This window comes from Akebia trifoliata, chromosome 11, assembly GCF_017979445.1.
Source record: "Akebia trifoliata isolate Shusen 1 chromosome 11, ASM1797944v1, whole genome shotgun sequence".
NCBI classification, from domain to species: Eukaryota; Viridiplantae; Streptophyta; class Magnoliopsida; order Ranunculales; family Lardizabalaceae; genus Akebia; species Akebia trifoliata.
Genome location: NC_141385.1, coordinates 22,091,100 through 22,107,084, shown reverse-complemented (window position 1 = coordinate 22,107,084; position 15,985 = coordinate 22,091,100). Strand labels below are relative to the sequence as shown.

Genomic DNA, 15,985 nt, shown 5'->3' with positions numbered 1-15,985 from the left:
CGATTAATAAGATAAACAGTAGTAAGAACTGCATCGGCCCAATAAGACGGTGGCACGTTCATACCAATAGAGATAGCACGAGCTAACTTTAGAATATGACAATTTTTCCTTTTTGAACGACCATTCTGTTGAGGGGTCTTAACATTGGACATTTGATGCTCAATGCCAGAATCTAAACAAAGTTTTAAGACCTCACTATAGGTGTACTCAGTACCATAATCAGAACGGAAGGTCTTGATGGTACGACCAAACTGGGTATGAACCATAGCAAGAAACTGTTTAAAAATCTCAAAAACTTCACTCTTGTGTTTCATAAGATAGACCCAAGTGGTACGACTATGGCCATCAATGAATAAGACAAAATAACGAAAATCAAGAGTGGATGTGACCGGGGAAGGACCCTACACATCAGAATGAACTAGGTCAAATATATCAGGTGCAGTAGTATTTATACTAACAGGATAAGAAGAACGCACATGTTTAGCTAATTGACAAGTTTCACAAGAAAAATCAAGTAAATTGTTATTATTAAATAAAGTAGGGAACATGTGTTTCAAATATCCAAAAGAAATGTGGCATAAGCGTAAGTGCCAACGCATTACAAGAGCCTTATTAGATTGACTACTAATACTAATCTGGGAAGCAGAATGGGTGCTCGGTAAATCGGGTACATACAAAAGATACAGTCCATTTACTTCACGTCCAGTGCCAATCGTCCTGCTTGACCCCAGATCCTAAAAGACACAATGAGAGGGATAAAAAATTACACTGCAATTCAAATTTTTGGTAATACTACTAACAGATATAAGATTAGTAGTGAGTTGAGGAATATGCAGTGTATTAGTCAAGGATAAAGAAGATGTAACAGGAACATGACCTTGACCAGCTATAGAAGATAAGTAACCATCAACAAGGTGAACCTTGCGATGACCAGAACTAACACTATAAGTATTAACTAGGGAGGACGTACCAGTCATGTTATCGGAGGCACCAGAATCAATGATCCATGGTGAGGAAGTGGTGGAAACACTATGTACAGATGCAACAATACCTGAGTGAGCGAATGTAGAGACCGGCTGAAATGAGGTCTCCATCTGATTGAAGAATTTCCTGAACTTGTCAAGCGCAGCTTGGGAAAGAGATATCAAGTCGGATGAGGATGTACTAGCTGAGGGAGGTGCCATATCAGTAATCGACTGAGAAACTGCATGAGCTGAAGGTCGTTGAGACTGTTGACGTAGCTGATTCGAACGACCATGAAGTACATAACATCGAGTCTTCACATGACCCAACTTTCCACAATGATCACACTTATGTCGCTGACGGGTAGGCATAGACACACTGGAGGATTGCGGTGAAAATAGACGAGTAAGCATAGCGGAGTGATCCCCGGAAGAATGAGGTAGGACAGCAGCGCGACGACTCTCATCAGCCAAGACATACGAATATGCGGTCTGTAGGGACGAAAAGGGATCCATACCCAATAAATGAACTCTCGCATACTCAAACTCATCCCGGAGACCAGCTAGAAATTGAAAAACCTGGTTCTTATCCAGAATCGACGAATATAATGTCTCATCAAGAGGATCCTTCCAGGCATAGGACAAGAAATAGAAGGTCAGCTCTTCTCACCGAGCACGTAGCTATGATATGTAGGTGGTAACTGAAGAGTCTCCTTGTGAAAGATGAGAAATCTCACGCTCCAAGTTAAAAATTCTGACGTTGTTCTGACGTTGCGAGTAAATGCTCTTTGCGAAATCCCATATCTATTTTGCTATCAAGGAAAACATAAAACCAGCCGCAATGTGTGGTTGGATAGAAGTGACCAGCCAAGAACGGACCATAGAATCATTAGCAAACTAATGTGAGTAAGAACTATCCGTTTGTGCAGGTTGTTTGTCCACTCCTGTGAGGTAACTAATTTTCCCTTTTCCACCAATGAACATTTCAATTGACCGTGCCCAAAGGAGATAATTTGGACCATCTAATTTTACTATAGTAATTTGAATACCTGGAAAGTCGGTCAAGTGAGAAGGAGGACCACTCGATCCATTACTAGTACCAGTGATCGAGGAAGAGGAAGTCTCAGATGCCATTAAAGAGTCTGTGTACTTTGGTTTGAAGGGACTTCGAAGAGGACAAGGGAACGACTTTCAATAAAAAAAACTTTTTGCAGCCCCCCAAAAAATGCTGTGTATATAGGCTCCAAACAGCCCCTGTGCTGTGAGTACAGTCTTCAAACAGCCCCTATACGACTGTAGCCTTCAAGCAAACCTATGCTAGGATCACAACAGCCCCTGTGCTGTGAAACCAGGCTTCGAACAGCCTCTATGCTGGTGGCAGCTTGCAAGCAAACACCCCTATGATGATCGTAGATACCAAACAGCATCACTATGTTGGTCGCAGACTCTAAATAGCACCCTTGTGGTGATCGCAGAGACCAAACAGCAGCTCTTTGCTGATCGCAGAGACCAAAACAACAACCCTATGCTGATCGCAGACCAAAACAGCAACCCTATGCTGATCGTAGAGACCAAAATAGCAATCCTATGCTGATCGCAGACCAAAAACAGCAACTCTATGCTGATCGCACATACCAAACAGCAGTCCTACTGTGGTGATAAATTCCATACGATGCCAACAACAGGTGTGGGTTCCAAATAAGACCCCTGCCCTGCTATAGTCGCAGGTTCCAAGAAAAAAAAAATAGCAGCCCTGCTGCAAGTTTCTGTTGCAAACGACCTAAAAAATTGTTGTCGCAAGTCTCTAGACCATCGATTGGTCTAAGAACGTCAACCTTATTGTTGCTGTAAAGCTTCAATGAGGTTTAATGACCCTATCGCATGTTGCGATTAGGGATAAAGTAAAACAACCCCCATAGGGGTGATGATTTAGACTAGACCGAGAGGTTGTGAGGTGGATTTAAGAGAGGGGTTGTGCGATGGGGTTGTTACAAGAAGAAAGGAGAGGAGATGGAGGTAGGCTCTGATACCAAGTTGAAAATAGGATAACAGTCAAAAAGTTCTTTATTACTAAGTCCTAATTAGGCTTTTAAAGGAGATTACATGGTCTAATAAGTGAAAAGACTAAAAAGGACAAATAATCTGTAACATAATAAAATATGAGTTATTCAACAGTTTTGAATCTCACAAGGTATTGTTTGAAGATGTCTAGGCAATTGATGGCTACTTTTTTCTTTGAATTTTTCATGCCTATTAGTAGTATCTCTGATTTTTGAATTCATAGTGATAATCTTATGCAATGAAAATTTTTGTTCTCTATTTCTGAGTGTGTCTGTGTTTTTTTTTTTTTTTTCAATTTTAAATTCATTATTCGACACTTTTCTCTTATTGTGCAGTTACTGTCATTACAGATAGAATGATGGTGGTTCTGATATCTCTGTTATTTTATGTTTTTACGTGGAATCTTTGGCATGCTTGTGGTGGTGTTCTTGCAACAGTACATCATGAATGAGAGAGCGTTTTGTATTTTCCTCAAGGACATATCAAACAAGATAAGCTTATTTGTTTAAGAAATTTGAGATCTCTCTATTCTATTAAATTTCATAATTTTTTTTAGCATTGGTAAACTCATTTTTCTACAAAAATGGATTTTGGTTTTGTTTGGTTTGTTTTGAGAAGGGGCTTTCTAGGTATGGTTTCTTGTTCCACTATGTCTAAACTTATTTGTTGGAAGAAATTTATTATTGATTAGTTTCTTAGTTCTTATCTAGGTTGAAGTGTCCACGAATCAATTCTCTGATCAATGGATGCCACTTTATGACCTTCCTTCAAAGATCTTCTCTATGATGAACGTGCAGTTGAAGGTACTACTTCAATCTCATCTGTTATAAATATTGCAGTATGTTGGGTTTTTCATGTTTCTGTCCCATTGGGATGACTTGGTTTTTATTGATTTCTTGGCACTAATATAGCATTTCTTTGATGAGGTTGAACCATATACCATTCAAGTAAACTCCTGTTAGATTATATTTTTACTTCAAAATATGTTGATGGTAAAATTTCTGACAATCTAGATGGCATTTGATCCTGCAAGATGAGAACTCGGTTGAGAAGGAATTGTTGCCACCCTCCCCCGCATCTCACCCTTTTAGGCAATTTGACTAGTAATTTTCTCTTTGAGTCCATACGTGGGCAATTGTTTAACCATTGTTTCTTTAGAATCTTCCGTACTTTTAGTCTCATTCAACCTCATCATCCATCATCATAGACAAGATCTAATTCGAAATGAAATCGTAGACAAGTTCAAATTTGGAGGGAATATATTCGAGAAGCTCTTATTAGTGCATAATTAGCCAATCAGTTATGTTATATGGCTATTAGAATATTTCTCAAGTAGTATTTTTTGAGAATCTCTTATTTATGCATAATTAGCAATTCAATTCTTCTATGTGGTTATTAGAATGCTTCTCAAGTGTAGTATTTTTTGAATTCATATGGTAATTAGATGACAAAAACAATTTAGTTCCCTATTTGTGCTAATACTTAACAGTTCTATATAAAGAAAGTAAGTAGCCCTATTGCATCTATGCGGGCGTGTTTCGATTGTTCTATATAATTCATGGAATCAATATAAATTATGTAAATCAAAGTATTCTTGAAAAATGATTGTTAAATAAGTCTGTGGGTTTTTTTTGGTTTTTTCCCTTCTTTATTTATCTTATGTAATACTTATATAGCCTTATTAGGGCTAATTAAGAACTTAATCTTCTTCTCTCTAAATTTGAACTTGGTATCAGAGCCAAATTCCATCGAAACTCACTGCTACAAACTCCATCGACTTATTCTACCTTAAATCATCACCCAACTTCTCTCATTTTCAATTCATATCACCCCTACGGGGGTTCTCTGTCAATACACATTCTACTCGCATCATGCGATAGGGAGTTAATAACTATTCAAAGCCTGCGATCAGGCTGTTCTCACAGCAATGATGCTGTTTGGTTCTTGCAACACCTAAGGTAGCTATATCTAAGCCTTACGACACCCAAGGTGACTATCTCTGAGCCTGGCGACACTCAAGGTAGCAGTTTTGATTGTGTGCGACCATCGTAGGTAGTGTATGAGACCTGCGATCACAGCAGGTACCCTTTTATGAGTTTTTCAATCATCGTAAGTGGCTGCTCAGCCTTGTGCGACCATCGTAGGTGACTGTCTGAGACTTACGATCACAGCAGGTGACCTCTGTTGGGTTTTCGACCATCGTAAGAAGCTGCTCTGTCTTGTGCGACACAGCAGACTGCTGTTCTAAACCCTGCGATCACAGCAGGTGGTTGGTTTTGATCTGTGACCATCGTTGGTTGTTATATGAGGCTAGTGATTACAACAGGGTGCTGTTTGAGGCTGTTCTAACAATAGTATTGCTCCTTGATTCCTCGATTCCTCGCTCGCGGTAATGATTACTCGGGTCACCCACATTAGTGTTTGATCAGCTTCCAAGAATCTTACGATCGTGCATTGTCACCTTTAGGGTGCTGCGATTTTTTTATTATTATTATTATTATTTTTTATCCTTGGGACTCGTGCAACTTTTTTTTAACCTTGAACTCCTTTCAAACCAAAGTATACGGATCCTTTGATGGCTTCTGAGATATCATCTTCCTTGATCACTAGTAATGGATCGAGTGGTCTTTCTTCTCACTCAACCGATTTTCCAGGCATTCAAATTACTACCGTGAAATTAGATGGTCCTAATTATCTTCTTTGGGCACGATCAGTTGAAATGTTCATTGGTAGAAAGGGAAAGATTGGTTACCTCACAGGGGCAGACAAACAACCCGCACAGACCGACTCTTCTTACTCCCATTGGTTTGCTAATGATTCTATGGTCCGATCTTGGCTGGTTACGTCTATGCAACCACACATTGCAGCTGGTTTTATGTTCTCCTCTACAGCAAAATAGATATGGGATTCCGCTAAGAGCATTTACTCGCAACGTCAAAATAACGTTCGGATATTCAACTTAGAGCGTGAGATTTCTCGTCTTTCACAAGGTGATTCTTCAGTTACCACTTATATATCACAACTACGTGCTCGATGGGAAGAGTTGACCTTCTATTCCTCGTCCTATGCCTGGAAGGACCCTCTTGATGAGACATTATATGCATCAATTCTGGATAAGAATAGGGTTTTTCAATTTCTGGCTGGTCTCTAGGATGAGTTTGAGTATGCGAGAGTTCATTTATTGGGTATGGATCCTTTTCCGTCCCTACAGACTGCGTATTCCTATGTCTTGGTTAATGAGAGTCGTCGTGTAGTTGTCATACCCCTTTCTTAGAGGGATCACTCTGCTATGCTTGCTCGTCTACCTTCTTCACAGTTCCCCAGTGAGTCTCTGCCTACCCGTCAACGACATAAGTGTGATCATTGTGGAAAGTTGGATCATGTGAAGGCTCGCTATTATGCACTTCATGGTCGTCCTAACCAGCATCGTCAACAGTTTCAACGGTCTTCAGCTCATGTAGTTTCTCAGCCAATGACTGATTTAGCACCTCCTTCAGCTACTACCTCCTCATTGGATTCGGCATCTCTGTCCCAAGCCAAGCTTGACAAGTTCAGAAAATTCTTCAATCAGATAGAGACTTCCTCTCAGCCGGTTTCTACCTTCGCTCACTCAGGTACCTTTGCATCTACATACAGTGTTTCCACCACTTCCTTACCATGGATTATTGATTCTAGTGCCTCAGATAACATGACCGGTACGTCCTCCCTATTTAAAACCTATAGTGTTTGTTCTGGCCATCGCAAAGTCCGATTGGCTGATGGTTCTTTGTCTTTCATAGTTGGTCAAGGTCATTTACCCATTACATCTTCTTTATCCTTAACTAACACACTTCATGTTCCTCAACTTACTACTAACCTTGTATCTATTAGTAGTCTTACCAAAAATTTGAACTGCAGTATAACCTTTTATCCCTCTCATTGTGTCTTTCAAGATCTGGAGTCGAAGATGACGATTGGCACTGGATGTGAAGTGAATGAATTGTATCTCTTGGACGTTCCCGGTTTACCTAGCACCCATTCTGTTATTCAACTTAGTAGTAGTAGTAATCAGTCTAATAAGGCTCTTGTAATGCGTTGGCATTTACGCTTAGGCCATATTTTCTTTGGATATTTGAAACACATGTTCCCTATTTCATTTAATAATAACAATTTGCTTGATTTTTCTTGTGAAACATGTCAATTAGCTAAACATGTGCGTTCTTCTTATCCTATTAGTATGAATACTACTACACCTGCTATGTTTGACTTAATTCATTCTGATGTGTGGGGTCTTTCCCCCGTCACATTCACTTTTGGTTTTCGTTATTTTGTTTTGTTCATCGATGACCACAGTCGTACCACTTGGGTTTATCTTATGAAACACAAGACTGAGGTTTATGGGATCTTCAAGCAATTTCTTGCAATGGTTCATACCCAATTTGATCGTACCATCAAGACCTTCCATTTTGATCATGGTACTGAGTACACCTATAGTGCGGTCTTGAAACTTTGTTTAGAGTCTAGCATTGAGCATCAAATGTCAAATGTTAAGACCCCTCAGCAGAATGGTCGATCAGAACGAAAAAATTGCCATATTCTAGAGTTAGCTCGTGCCATTTCTATTGGCATGAACGTGCCCCAATCCTATTGGGCCAATGCAGTTCTTACTGCTGTTTACTTTATTAATCGGACCCCCTCCAGTGTTCTTCAGTTTGCCACACCAATCTCTAAGCTCTCTCCATATCGTCCTGTGTTTCCACTTCCTCCGCACGTGTTTGGGTGTGTCTGCTTTGTTCAAATTTTTGACCAAACTCGTACTAAACTTGACCCTAAGGCCGTAAAATGTATCTTTATGGGTTATTCCTCTACCCAGAAAGGATACCATTGTTACCATCCTCTTTCTCGATGGCGTTTCATTTCTTGAGATGTTTCTTTTTTTGAGCATACTCCTTACTATAATGGGTCTGTTGACATTCAATCTGAGTGGTTTCCTTTAGATTCACCTGATGATCCCTTTCCTTCTTTATTTCCCCTTTCTATGCCTGTTCCTCCTTCTCCACTCCCTGTCAGTTCGTCTCCTCCTCCATTGCAGGTTTACTCTCGGTATCCACGTGATACTACCATTACTCCTATGTCCAACTAGCTCGCCTCCTCGCCACCAGATCCACCTTCGTCTATTCCCTGTGATGATCGTCCTATTGCCACTCGTAAGGGTAAGCGCACTTGTACTTATCCCATTTCTAATTATATATCTGATTCAGCACTCTCACCCTCTTATCGGAGTTTTCTTGCTTCTGTTTCCGCTGTTTCTCTTCCTACTACTGTTGTAGATGCTATTGCTCATCCTGAGTGGTGAGCAGCTACGATTAATGAGTTGACTGCTCTTGAAAAGACTCAAACTTGGAACCTTGTTCCTCTTCCGTCTGGAAGGACAGCTGTGGGTTGTCGCTGGGTCTTCACGCTTAAGCATAATCCAGATGGTTCCATTGCTCGTTATAAGGCCCGTCTGGTAGCCAAAGGTTATGCTCAGACTTATGAGATTGATTATCAGGAAACTTTTGCTCCGGTTGTCAAAATGACCACCATTCGTGTTCTCCTTTCTGTTGCTGCTATCCGAGGGTGGCCTCTCTTTCAGTTAAATGTCAAGAATGTTTTTCTCAATGATGATCTTCAGGAAGAAGTCTATATGGTCCAACCTCTTGGGTTTCTTCCTTCTGCTTCTCCTGCACATGTTTGTCGTCTTCGCCGATCTCTTTATGGTCTGAAGCAGTCTCCTCGTGCTTGGTCTGAACGCTTCACTAAGGCCATGCATCAGTTTGGATTCCATTAGAGTTCTGCTGATCACACCTTGTTCTTGCGTCACTCCCAAGGCAAAACTGTTGCTATGATTGTGTATGTGGATGATGTCGATGGCCTTACCGAGGTCAAAACTTACTTAGGACGTCAATTTGAGATTAAAGACCTTAGACATCTTCGCTATTTTCTAGGTATTGAGGTTGCACGGTCCCAGTCCGGTATATTTATTTCTCAGCATAAGTATGTTTTTGACTTACTCAGTGACTTTGGTCAGGTTGGATCTCGTCCAGTTGATACTCCTATTGAGCAGAATCATAGGTTGGCTGATTCTGAGGGGGAGTGTGTGTCAGATATTGGCCAATATCAGCGTCTTGTGGGAAAATTGATCTACTTGTCTATGACTCGCCCTGACATTGCCTATGCTGTTAGTGTTGTAAGTCAGTTAATGCACTCGCCTCGAACATCTCATCTTGCTGTTGATTATCGTATTCTTAGATACCTTAAGGGATGTCCTGGTCGAGGTATTTTATTCAACAATCATGGTCATCTTCGCGTTGAGGCATGGACAGATACAGATTATGCTGGTTCAGTGACTGATAGACGGTCTAGTTTTGGGTATTGTACTAAAGTTGGTGGTAACTTGGTAACTTGGCGTAGTAAGAAGCAGGATGTGGTTTCTCAGTCGAGTGCTGAGTCAGAATACAGAGCTATGGCACTTGGAGTATGTGAGTTGTTATGGTTCAAAATCTTACTAGCTGATTTATGTCTTCCTGTTACGGTCCCCTTCTTACTATATTGCGATAATAAATCAGCTATTAACATAGCTGCAAATCCGGTTCAGCATGACAGAACGAAGCATATAGAAGTTGACCGTCATTTCATTAAAGAAAAGATAGTTTCTGGACAGATTTGTATTCCCTTTGTTCTTACATCTCAACAACTCGCTGATGTTCTTACTAAAGGTGTTAGTAAAACCTCCTTTGAAGATGTCTTGTCCAAGTTGGACGTTGTTGATATCCATGCACCAACTTGAGGGGGAGTGTTAAATAAGTCTGTGGATTTTTTTGGTCTTTTCCCTTCTTTATTTATCTTATCTAATACTTATATAGCCTAATTAGGGCTAATTAAGAACTTAATCTTCTTTTCTCTAAATTTGAACTATGATAATGAATTATATAATACAGTAGAAGAAATGTGGGCTATGGCGACAAATTTCAGCGACGTATACATAAATCCTCCAAAGTAAAAGAGTCAAGAGCCGCGGATTACATAATCCACCTCTGTACGTAGATAATCTTTCGGCGGATATTATAATATGAAGAACTCCGCGTGTGATAATTCATGCAGTGAAAATGTGTTTGGTTCCATTTTTACACCACATATAGAAGCAGATAATAATTTCCACCATAACGCCTAATATTTTTCTTTTCTGAATTGTTGACACCCCATTTTTTCTTATGCCGAGCCCGTGAGCACCAAAAACCTTTCTAGAAAAGGCTTGACCTAAGGAAATTTCCAGAGGGTTTGAAAATCCAAAATTTGCTAGCAACCAAGGTCTAATGATCATTTTCAGTAAAATTTATCCTGGCCAAGGGAAACCCATGACCAGAAGAAAAATTTGACTTGTCCAAGGGTAACCCATGGCTAAAAGAAACATTAGGCCTGGCCAAAGGTAACCCACGGCCAGAACAAATTTTAAGTCTCCTCGGACTGAAGGAAATTTTGCTTGGCCCAAGGGTGACCCATGGCTAGTCATAAAATTTGCTCAGGCCGTGGGTTACCCAAGGCCAATTCTATTAGGCAATTTTTCTAACCCATGTGCATTCGAATTTCGTTAGGGTTAGTTACCCTTTATCCCATCTCTTAATGACTTTTTTCTCAAGAAAACCGTTACATTTTACTCTTTTGCCCATCCTTTAATTTTTCAATGAACCCACCATCAAGGTCTTTTTGTAATTTGTATATTCTTCCAACAAAGACCCTTAGTCAAATTGGTCCTCACATGAGTGTAAGTACTACCCTAACCTCTCATTTTTAGAGTTAAAATTAGGTAATTTACATTTATGCCTTCAAGTGTATCCTCAATCCTAAGAAGAGTCAATGTAAATTGACCAAGTTCAATGGGTTTTGCCACTTTACCCAACTCAAAGAATTCTCTAGAACTTGTGAACAAAGACATTCTTAACCTTAGGTTGTTAGTGGATTAATTACGCTAGATGACCTTAATGTCCAAAACCCAAGTCCCTATTTACATACCATCTATTCTAGTTCTCTAGGATTTGACCCAAAGCCAAGGACCTAAGACTCTTTTACCCTCAAAGAATTCTCTAGAAACTAATGACTTTTTATAATCCTATCATTTTGATCATCATGATTGGTGAAACCATAGGAGAGTGAAAGACCATCAAGTCCAAGGAAAGGAGAGATCATTTTTTAGTTCTCTAGAAAGTTTGTTCAAAATATTTGGAACCCTATGCTTTAAGACAAGTATATCCCCAAGGGTCTCTCAAAATCCTATAAATAGGACCCCCATCAACAGCAAATGGGAGGGGAGCTCAAGTAATCTAAAAATTATGTCCAAGTCTTTCCTCAAAGCCTTCTAGCCTACTAAAACTCTGTCCAAATCCCTTCCTAAACTTCCAAGAACCTCTTACCAAGAAGAAGAGACCAAGGTGGGGATAGTTTAATTTTCAGAATTCTTTTATGTGATCCCCTTCTAAATTTTCAGCAAGTTTATTTTATGTTTCCTTTGCCAGTGAGGCTAGGAGGAAGAGAGTAAAACCTCCTAGAGGTAATCTCCTCTTATAAGTCCTCAATAAGCTCTATGAGAGCATTAGAGTAGATTAGGTGTTTATTTACTTTCTAGCAAGTTTTAATTTCTTAGATTAGTTGTTCTTTACTTTTCTTACAATTTTAAATTCCTAGAATAGAGATTTTTCTACTTTCTTTCTTAATGGCGTAAGAGCTAAGAGAGTAATCCCTCCTTGGAGGTAATCTTCTCTTTTAAGTCCATTACTTGCATTATGTGCACACATATCATACATTATTTCACTAAAATAGATAAGGGTCAAAGGTGTGGATCTACCTAGATCTACACCTAACTCAAGACACATCTCATGCATAAGGTTTCTAGTCTTTCCATGGTGGTGTCCAACTCATGGATACCTCCTAAAGGTTAAACCAACAAAAAGATACTCCCAAGTGAGCACATACTCCTTTAAAAGAGCCTTTGGATCTAATAAAGTGAAATCCACATGGATTCCCACCAAAATCCTAGGCTCATAAAAAATTCCAGCAAGCATCTTCTTTTATTTTTGACTTGCTCATTGTCTTAATTTGTTCATTTTTTTATAGTTAATTTTACTTAACTTTCCTCTATAATTCTTTTATTTTCAAAACCAAAAAAAAGTTTCCTAATCACACCATTTGGGTCATTTATTGGTAACCATCTTCAGATGGATGGGATAAGGTGCCTAACACCTTCCTTGTCCCTCAACCGAACCTCCTTAGCTTAGATTTCTAGGTAGACCGTTATCCCCTTATCTTTTGGATATGTGAATCATCACAAGCCAAAAAACAGAATTTAGAAAAAACCTTTTTATAGTGTCCATTCACACTTTAATAAACGGAAAAAGCCAAACTCGAGATAAAGGGAAAGTTGCTCAAAGATCTACGAAATTCCCTTCGTTTCAGAGAGAAAATCCACTCGTTTCTTGACAAACTTAGGATTGATGAAGATTTATCAATTTCAGAGAGAAAATCCTCTTAATCCCTCAATGTCAATTGATTCTTCATCTAAGATCTACAAAAACCTAAGGTTGGGATCGTCAAAATCCCCTTGTCGCTTAGGTAAGATCTTGCTTTCTTTTAATTTTCTCTTCGATTTATCATTTTTTTTTATGATTTTAGAACCCTATTACGCGATTCTTAGTTAGATCTGATTTGATTTGTTAGTTTTCGGCTAAGATCGTTGCATTTCTTAGGTGGAATTGCAATCGATATATTGTTTAATGTCTTGCTTAATCTTTTAAGACTATTTTTTGTTCCTTTATTTAGGGTTTTTGTTCTGAGTAAATCGTCTCGGATCTCTTGTAGATTCTCTCTAAACACGGAGGTAAGCTTAGATCCAAAACTTGGATTTGGTTTTTCTTTTTATGTGTTATAGCCTCTCTAACTGAACAAAACTTCAATTATTTAACCAGGAAAAATAGTTACATAAGCAAATTTTATAAAATAATTAAAGAAAAAAATGACCACAAACCAATCTAAAAAATCTGTTTATCAACTCTCTAGATTTATTATTAGTATGCATTTTGGGTTTTGATGTGCTAGGTGCACACAACATCATGTAAACATTACTGCTGTAAAAGATGTGATGGGTTGCGAGTTGGGCATATAGATCCACATGGGGATGTAATGGTGGGAAAGGAGATGTCATCTTTTTGAACACTATAACAAAACACACTACCCTCTAGTTGTAAAGCTTGGATCTTTCGTTGATATGGAAAATGTAGGTAATCCCATCTTACATTTATTACAATCGAATATCTTCCAAAGGAATTATTCTCATCACAATGTCTGAGTTTTTCTATATTACTTGTATATGTCCCGCCTCTTGTTGTTTCTTTAATAGTTTCAATTTGTTCAACAAATAAAACAATAATTGAATTTTATGGTTGAATATTGTATACTTAATTCAAAATAGTATGATACTGTCATGTGGTAGAACTTCAAAGAAGATCTGTGGATTCCATTGGCCAGGTTAATTAAATTGGGAAACATTATGAAGGATTTTGGGATATGTTCAAACTGTTTTAGCAAGTCTAAATAGTAGACATGTTTGAAAGTTCTATTTCTTTATGTTGGTTGATGAAGAAATGGAAACTTAAGATTATGGGAGACTAGAAAGATTGACCTTTTTAGGATCAAGGTATTCTTGAAAAGAGATAAAATTGCTTTTCAAAAAGAGTCAGCAGTGAGGAGGCCAAACAGTTGACTCATATTCAACTGCACAGCCACGATCTTCTACAAAAGAAATGCCATGCGAACTTATGAGCTTTTTAGGAGAGAATTTCAGCACTGCTGGAATTATTTTATTCCTCTTATTCCATTGTAAAAAACACAGTTACAACCCTTAGAATAAATAGCCTGATGACCATAAATTAGCCCTTAAGAACTAGGAACAAATAAGGAAAAATCAACTAGGAAAATCAGAATCAGATCTGTAATAATATCCCAACAGATCTGGAATAATATCCCGAAGGATATGATCTGATTTTCAGCTTATTTGAATTAAAAGTCTATCCCAAAGAATCAGGATATAGCTATTTACAGCTGATCTGATTCTTTCTACACTCCTCCTCAAGCTTGTATTGAAAAAACATCAAACAGTCCAAGCTTGCTTACAAAATTTTCAAATGATACCCTTGGAAGCCCTTTGGTGAGAATATCCGCAATCTGATCAGTTGTAGGGAGATAAACCAGACACAAAGTTCCGTCTTCAATCTTTTCTTTAATAATGTGCCGGTCCACCTTAACATGCTTCGTTTGATCATGGTAGACTAGATTAAGCGTCATGCTTATGGCTGCCTTGTTATCTAAAAACAGTTTCATAGGCTGATTAAACTCCCTTTTTAGTTCCTTCAGCAACATCTTTAGCTTAAAAGTTTGCAAACTCCTTGAGCAATGGCTCTAAGTTCTGCTTCAGCATTACTTTTAGACACAACTGACTGCTTTTTACTCCTCCATGTTACCAAGTTACCCCATACAAAGGTGCAATAACCAGAAGTTGACCTCAAGTTGACCTTGGATCCAGCCCAATCAGCATCTGTATAAGCTTCAACACTTCTGTTTTGATTCTTCTCAAAGAATAAACCTTTTCCTGGTGTTCCTTTTAGATAATGAAGGATCCGATACACAGCTTCAAGGTGTTCTTTGCAGGGAGCATGCATAAACTGACTAACTACACTCACAGCGAAAGTAATATCAGGACGTGTGTGAGAGAGATAAATAAGTCTTCCAACCAGGTGTTGGTACCTTTCCTTGTCCACAGGATCATTGCTTGGTTCAAGACCTAGCTTCGTAGTAGAGTCGATTGGCGTAGGGACTGGTTTGCACCCCAGCATTCCAATTTCCTTGAGTAGGTCAAGAACATATTTCCTTTGAGAAATAACAATGCCTTTCTTACTCCTAGCAACTTCCATGCCAAGAAAGTATCTCAAATGTCCCAAATCTTTAACCTCAAATTCTGTGGCCAAAACATCTTTTAGTCTCTCAATCTCCACAGGGTCATCACCAGTTAGAATAATATCATCAACGTAGACAATCAAGATAGTGCTTTTTCCTTCCTTATGAAAGTAAAACAGTGTATGATCAACATGAGCTTGACTATACCCTTGTCGTCGAATAACCTTGGTAAACCTTTCAAACCAGGCTCTGGGAGATTGTTTTAAGCCATAGAGAGATTTTCGAAGTCGACAAATTTTACCTTTCTTACTTTCATCATCAAAACCTGGTGGAAGATCCATATACACTTCTTCTTCTAAGTCGCCTACATCAAGTTGGTGTAGAAGGACTCTGACTGTATTCTTTTTTGCCACAAGTGCAAAGGTTTCCAAGTAGTCCACACCATATGTCTGAGTGAAACCTTTTGCAACCAATCTAGCTTTGTATTTTTCAATGGTCCCATCAGAGTTATACTTAACAGTAAAAATCCACTTACACCCGACAGATGTCTTGTCCCGTGGTTTCTCCACCAATTCCCATGTCCCATTCTTTTCTAGGGCACTCATCTCTTCCATGACTGCCTTTTTCCACTTAGAATCTTGTAACGCCTCCTGTATGGTTCTAGGTACTTCTTCCTTTGACAAGTTGACTACAAAAGCTTGAAGCTGAGGAGATAAATGATTGTAGGCCACGAAGTTGTATATGGATGCTGAGTACAAGATCTAACACCCTTTCTAAGAGCAATAGGAGCATCAAGATCATTAGGAGTATTTATATGTGTAACTTGATCTGGTTTGGAATCATGACTGAGCTGAGTGTCCTCAATGGGTTCTATTCTTCTTAGGCGTCGAGAATAAACACAAAGCTCTGATTGTGGTTCTGAGTCTTCCCCTTCATTTTCTGTTATTAGGCATCGAGGACTCAATAGGGTCGGATTGATTCTCAGGCTGAAAAACGTCATA

General features: G+C 38.9%; 2 protein-coding genes across 15 annotated transcripts in view; one reads left to right on the top strand and one right to left on the bottom strand.

The window, feature by feature from the left end:
* Window positions 1–613: 613 nt before the first annotated feature.
* On the bottom strand, window positions 614–1,478 carry LOC147391130 (uncharacterized). Its single transcript, XM_086458323.1, has 2 exons — window positions 1,052–1,478; window positions 614–734 (listed from the first exon to the last, which is right to left on the bottom strand). The coding sequence occupies exons 1-2, from the start codon at window positions 1,476–1,478 to the stop codon at window positions 697–699; spliced, it is 465 nt and encodes a 154-aa protein (XP_086314449.1). The 3' UTR covers window positions 614–696.
* Window positions 1,479–1,648: 170 nt separating this feature from the next.
* LOC147391125 (sterol 3-beta-glucosyltransferase UGT80A2-like) overlaps window positions 1,649–15,985 on the top strand; it is a 62,976-nt gene continuing 48,639 nt past the window's right edge. For 12 of the 14 annotated variants that reach the window (XM_086458320.1, XM_086458319.1, XM_086458321.1 and 9 more), the window contains exon 1: window positions 1,649–3,826. The gene's annotated coding sequence lies outside the window, so the exon portion shown is untranslated. Of the gene's footprint in view, window positions 3,827–3,928; window positions 4,127–12,854; window positions 12,913–15,985 lie in introns of those variants that run through there. The other 2 variants (XM_086458309.1, XM_086458316.1) reach the window with 2 other exon arrangements.

Coding starts and splice junctions, on each gene's coding strand:
- LOC147391130 (XM_086458323.1), bottom strand. CDS start 1,478: ATGGATCCCTTTTCGTCCCTACAGACCGCATATTCGTATGTCTTGGCT. Junction 735..1,051: donor CTCTACATTCGCTCACTCAG/GTATTGTTGCAT, acceptor TGTGTCTTTTAG/GATCTGGGGTCAAGCAGGAC.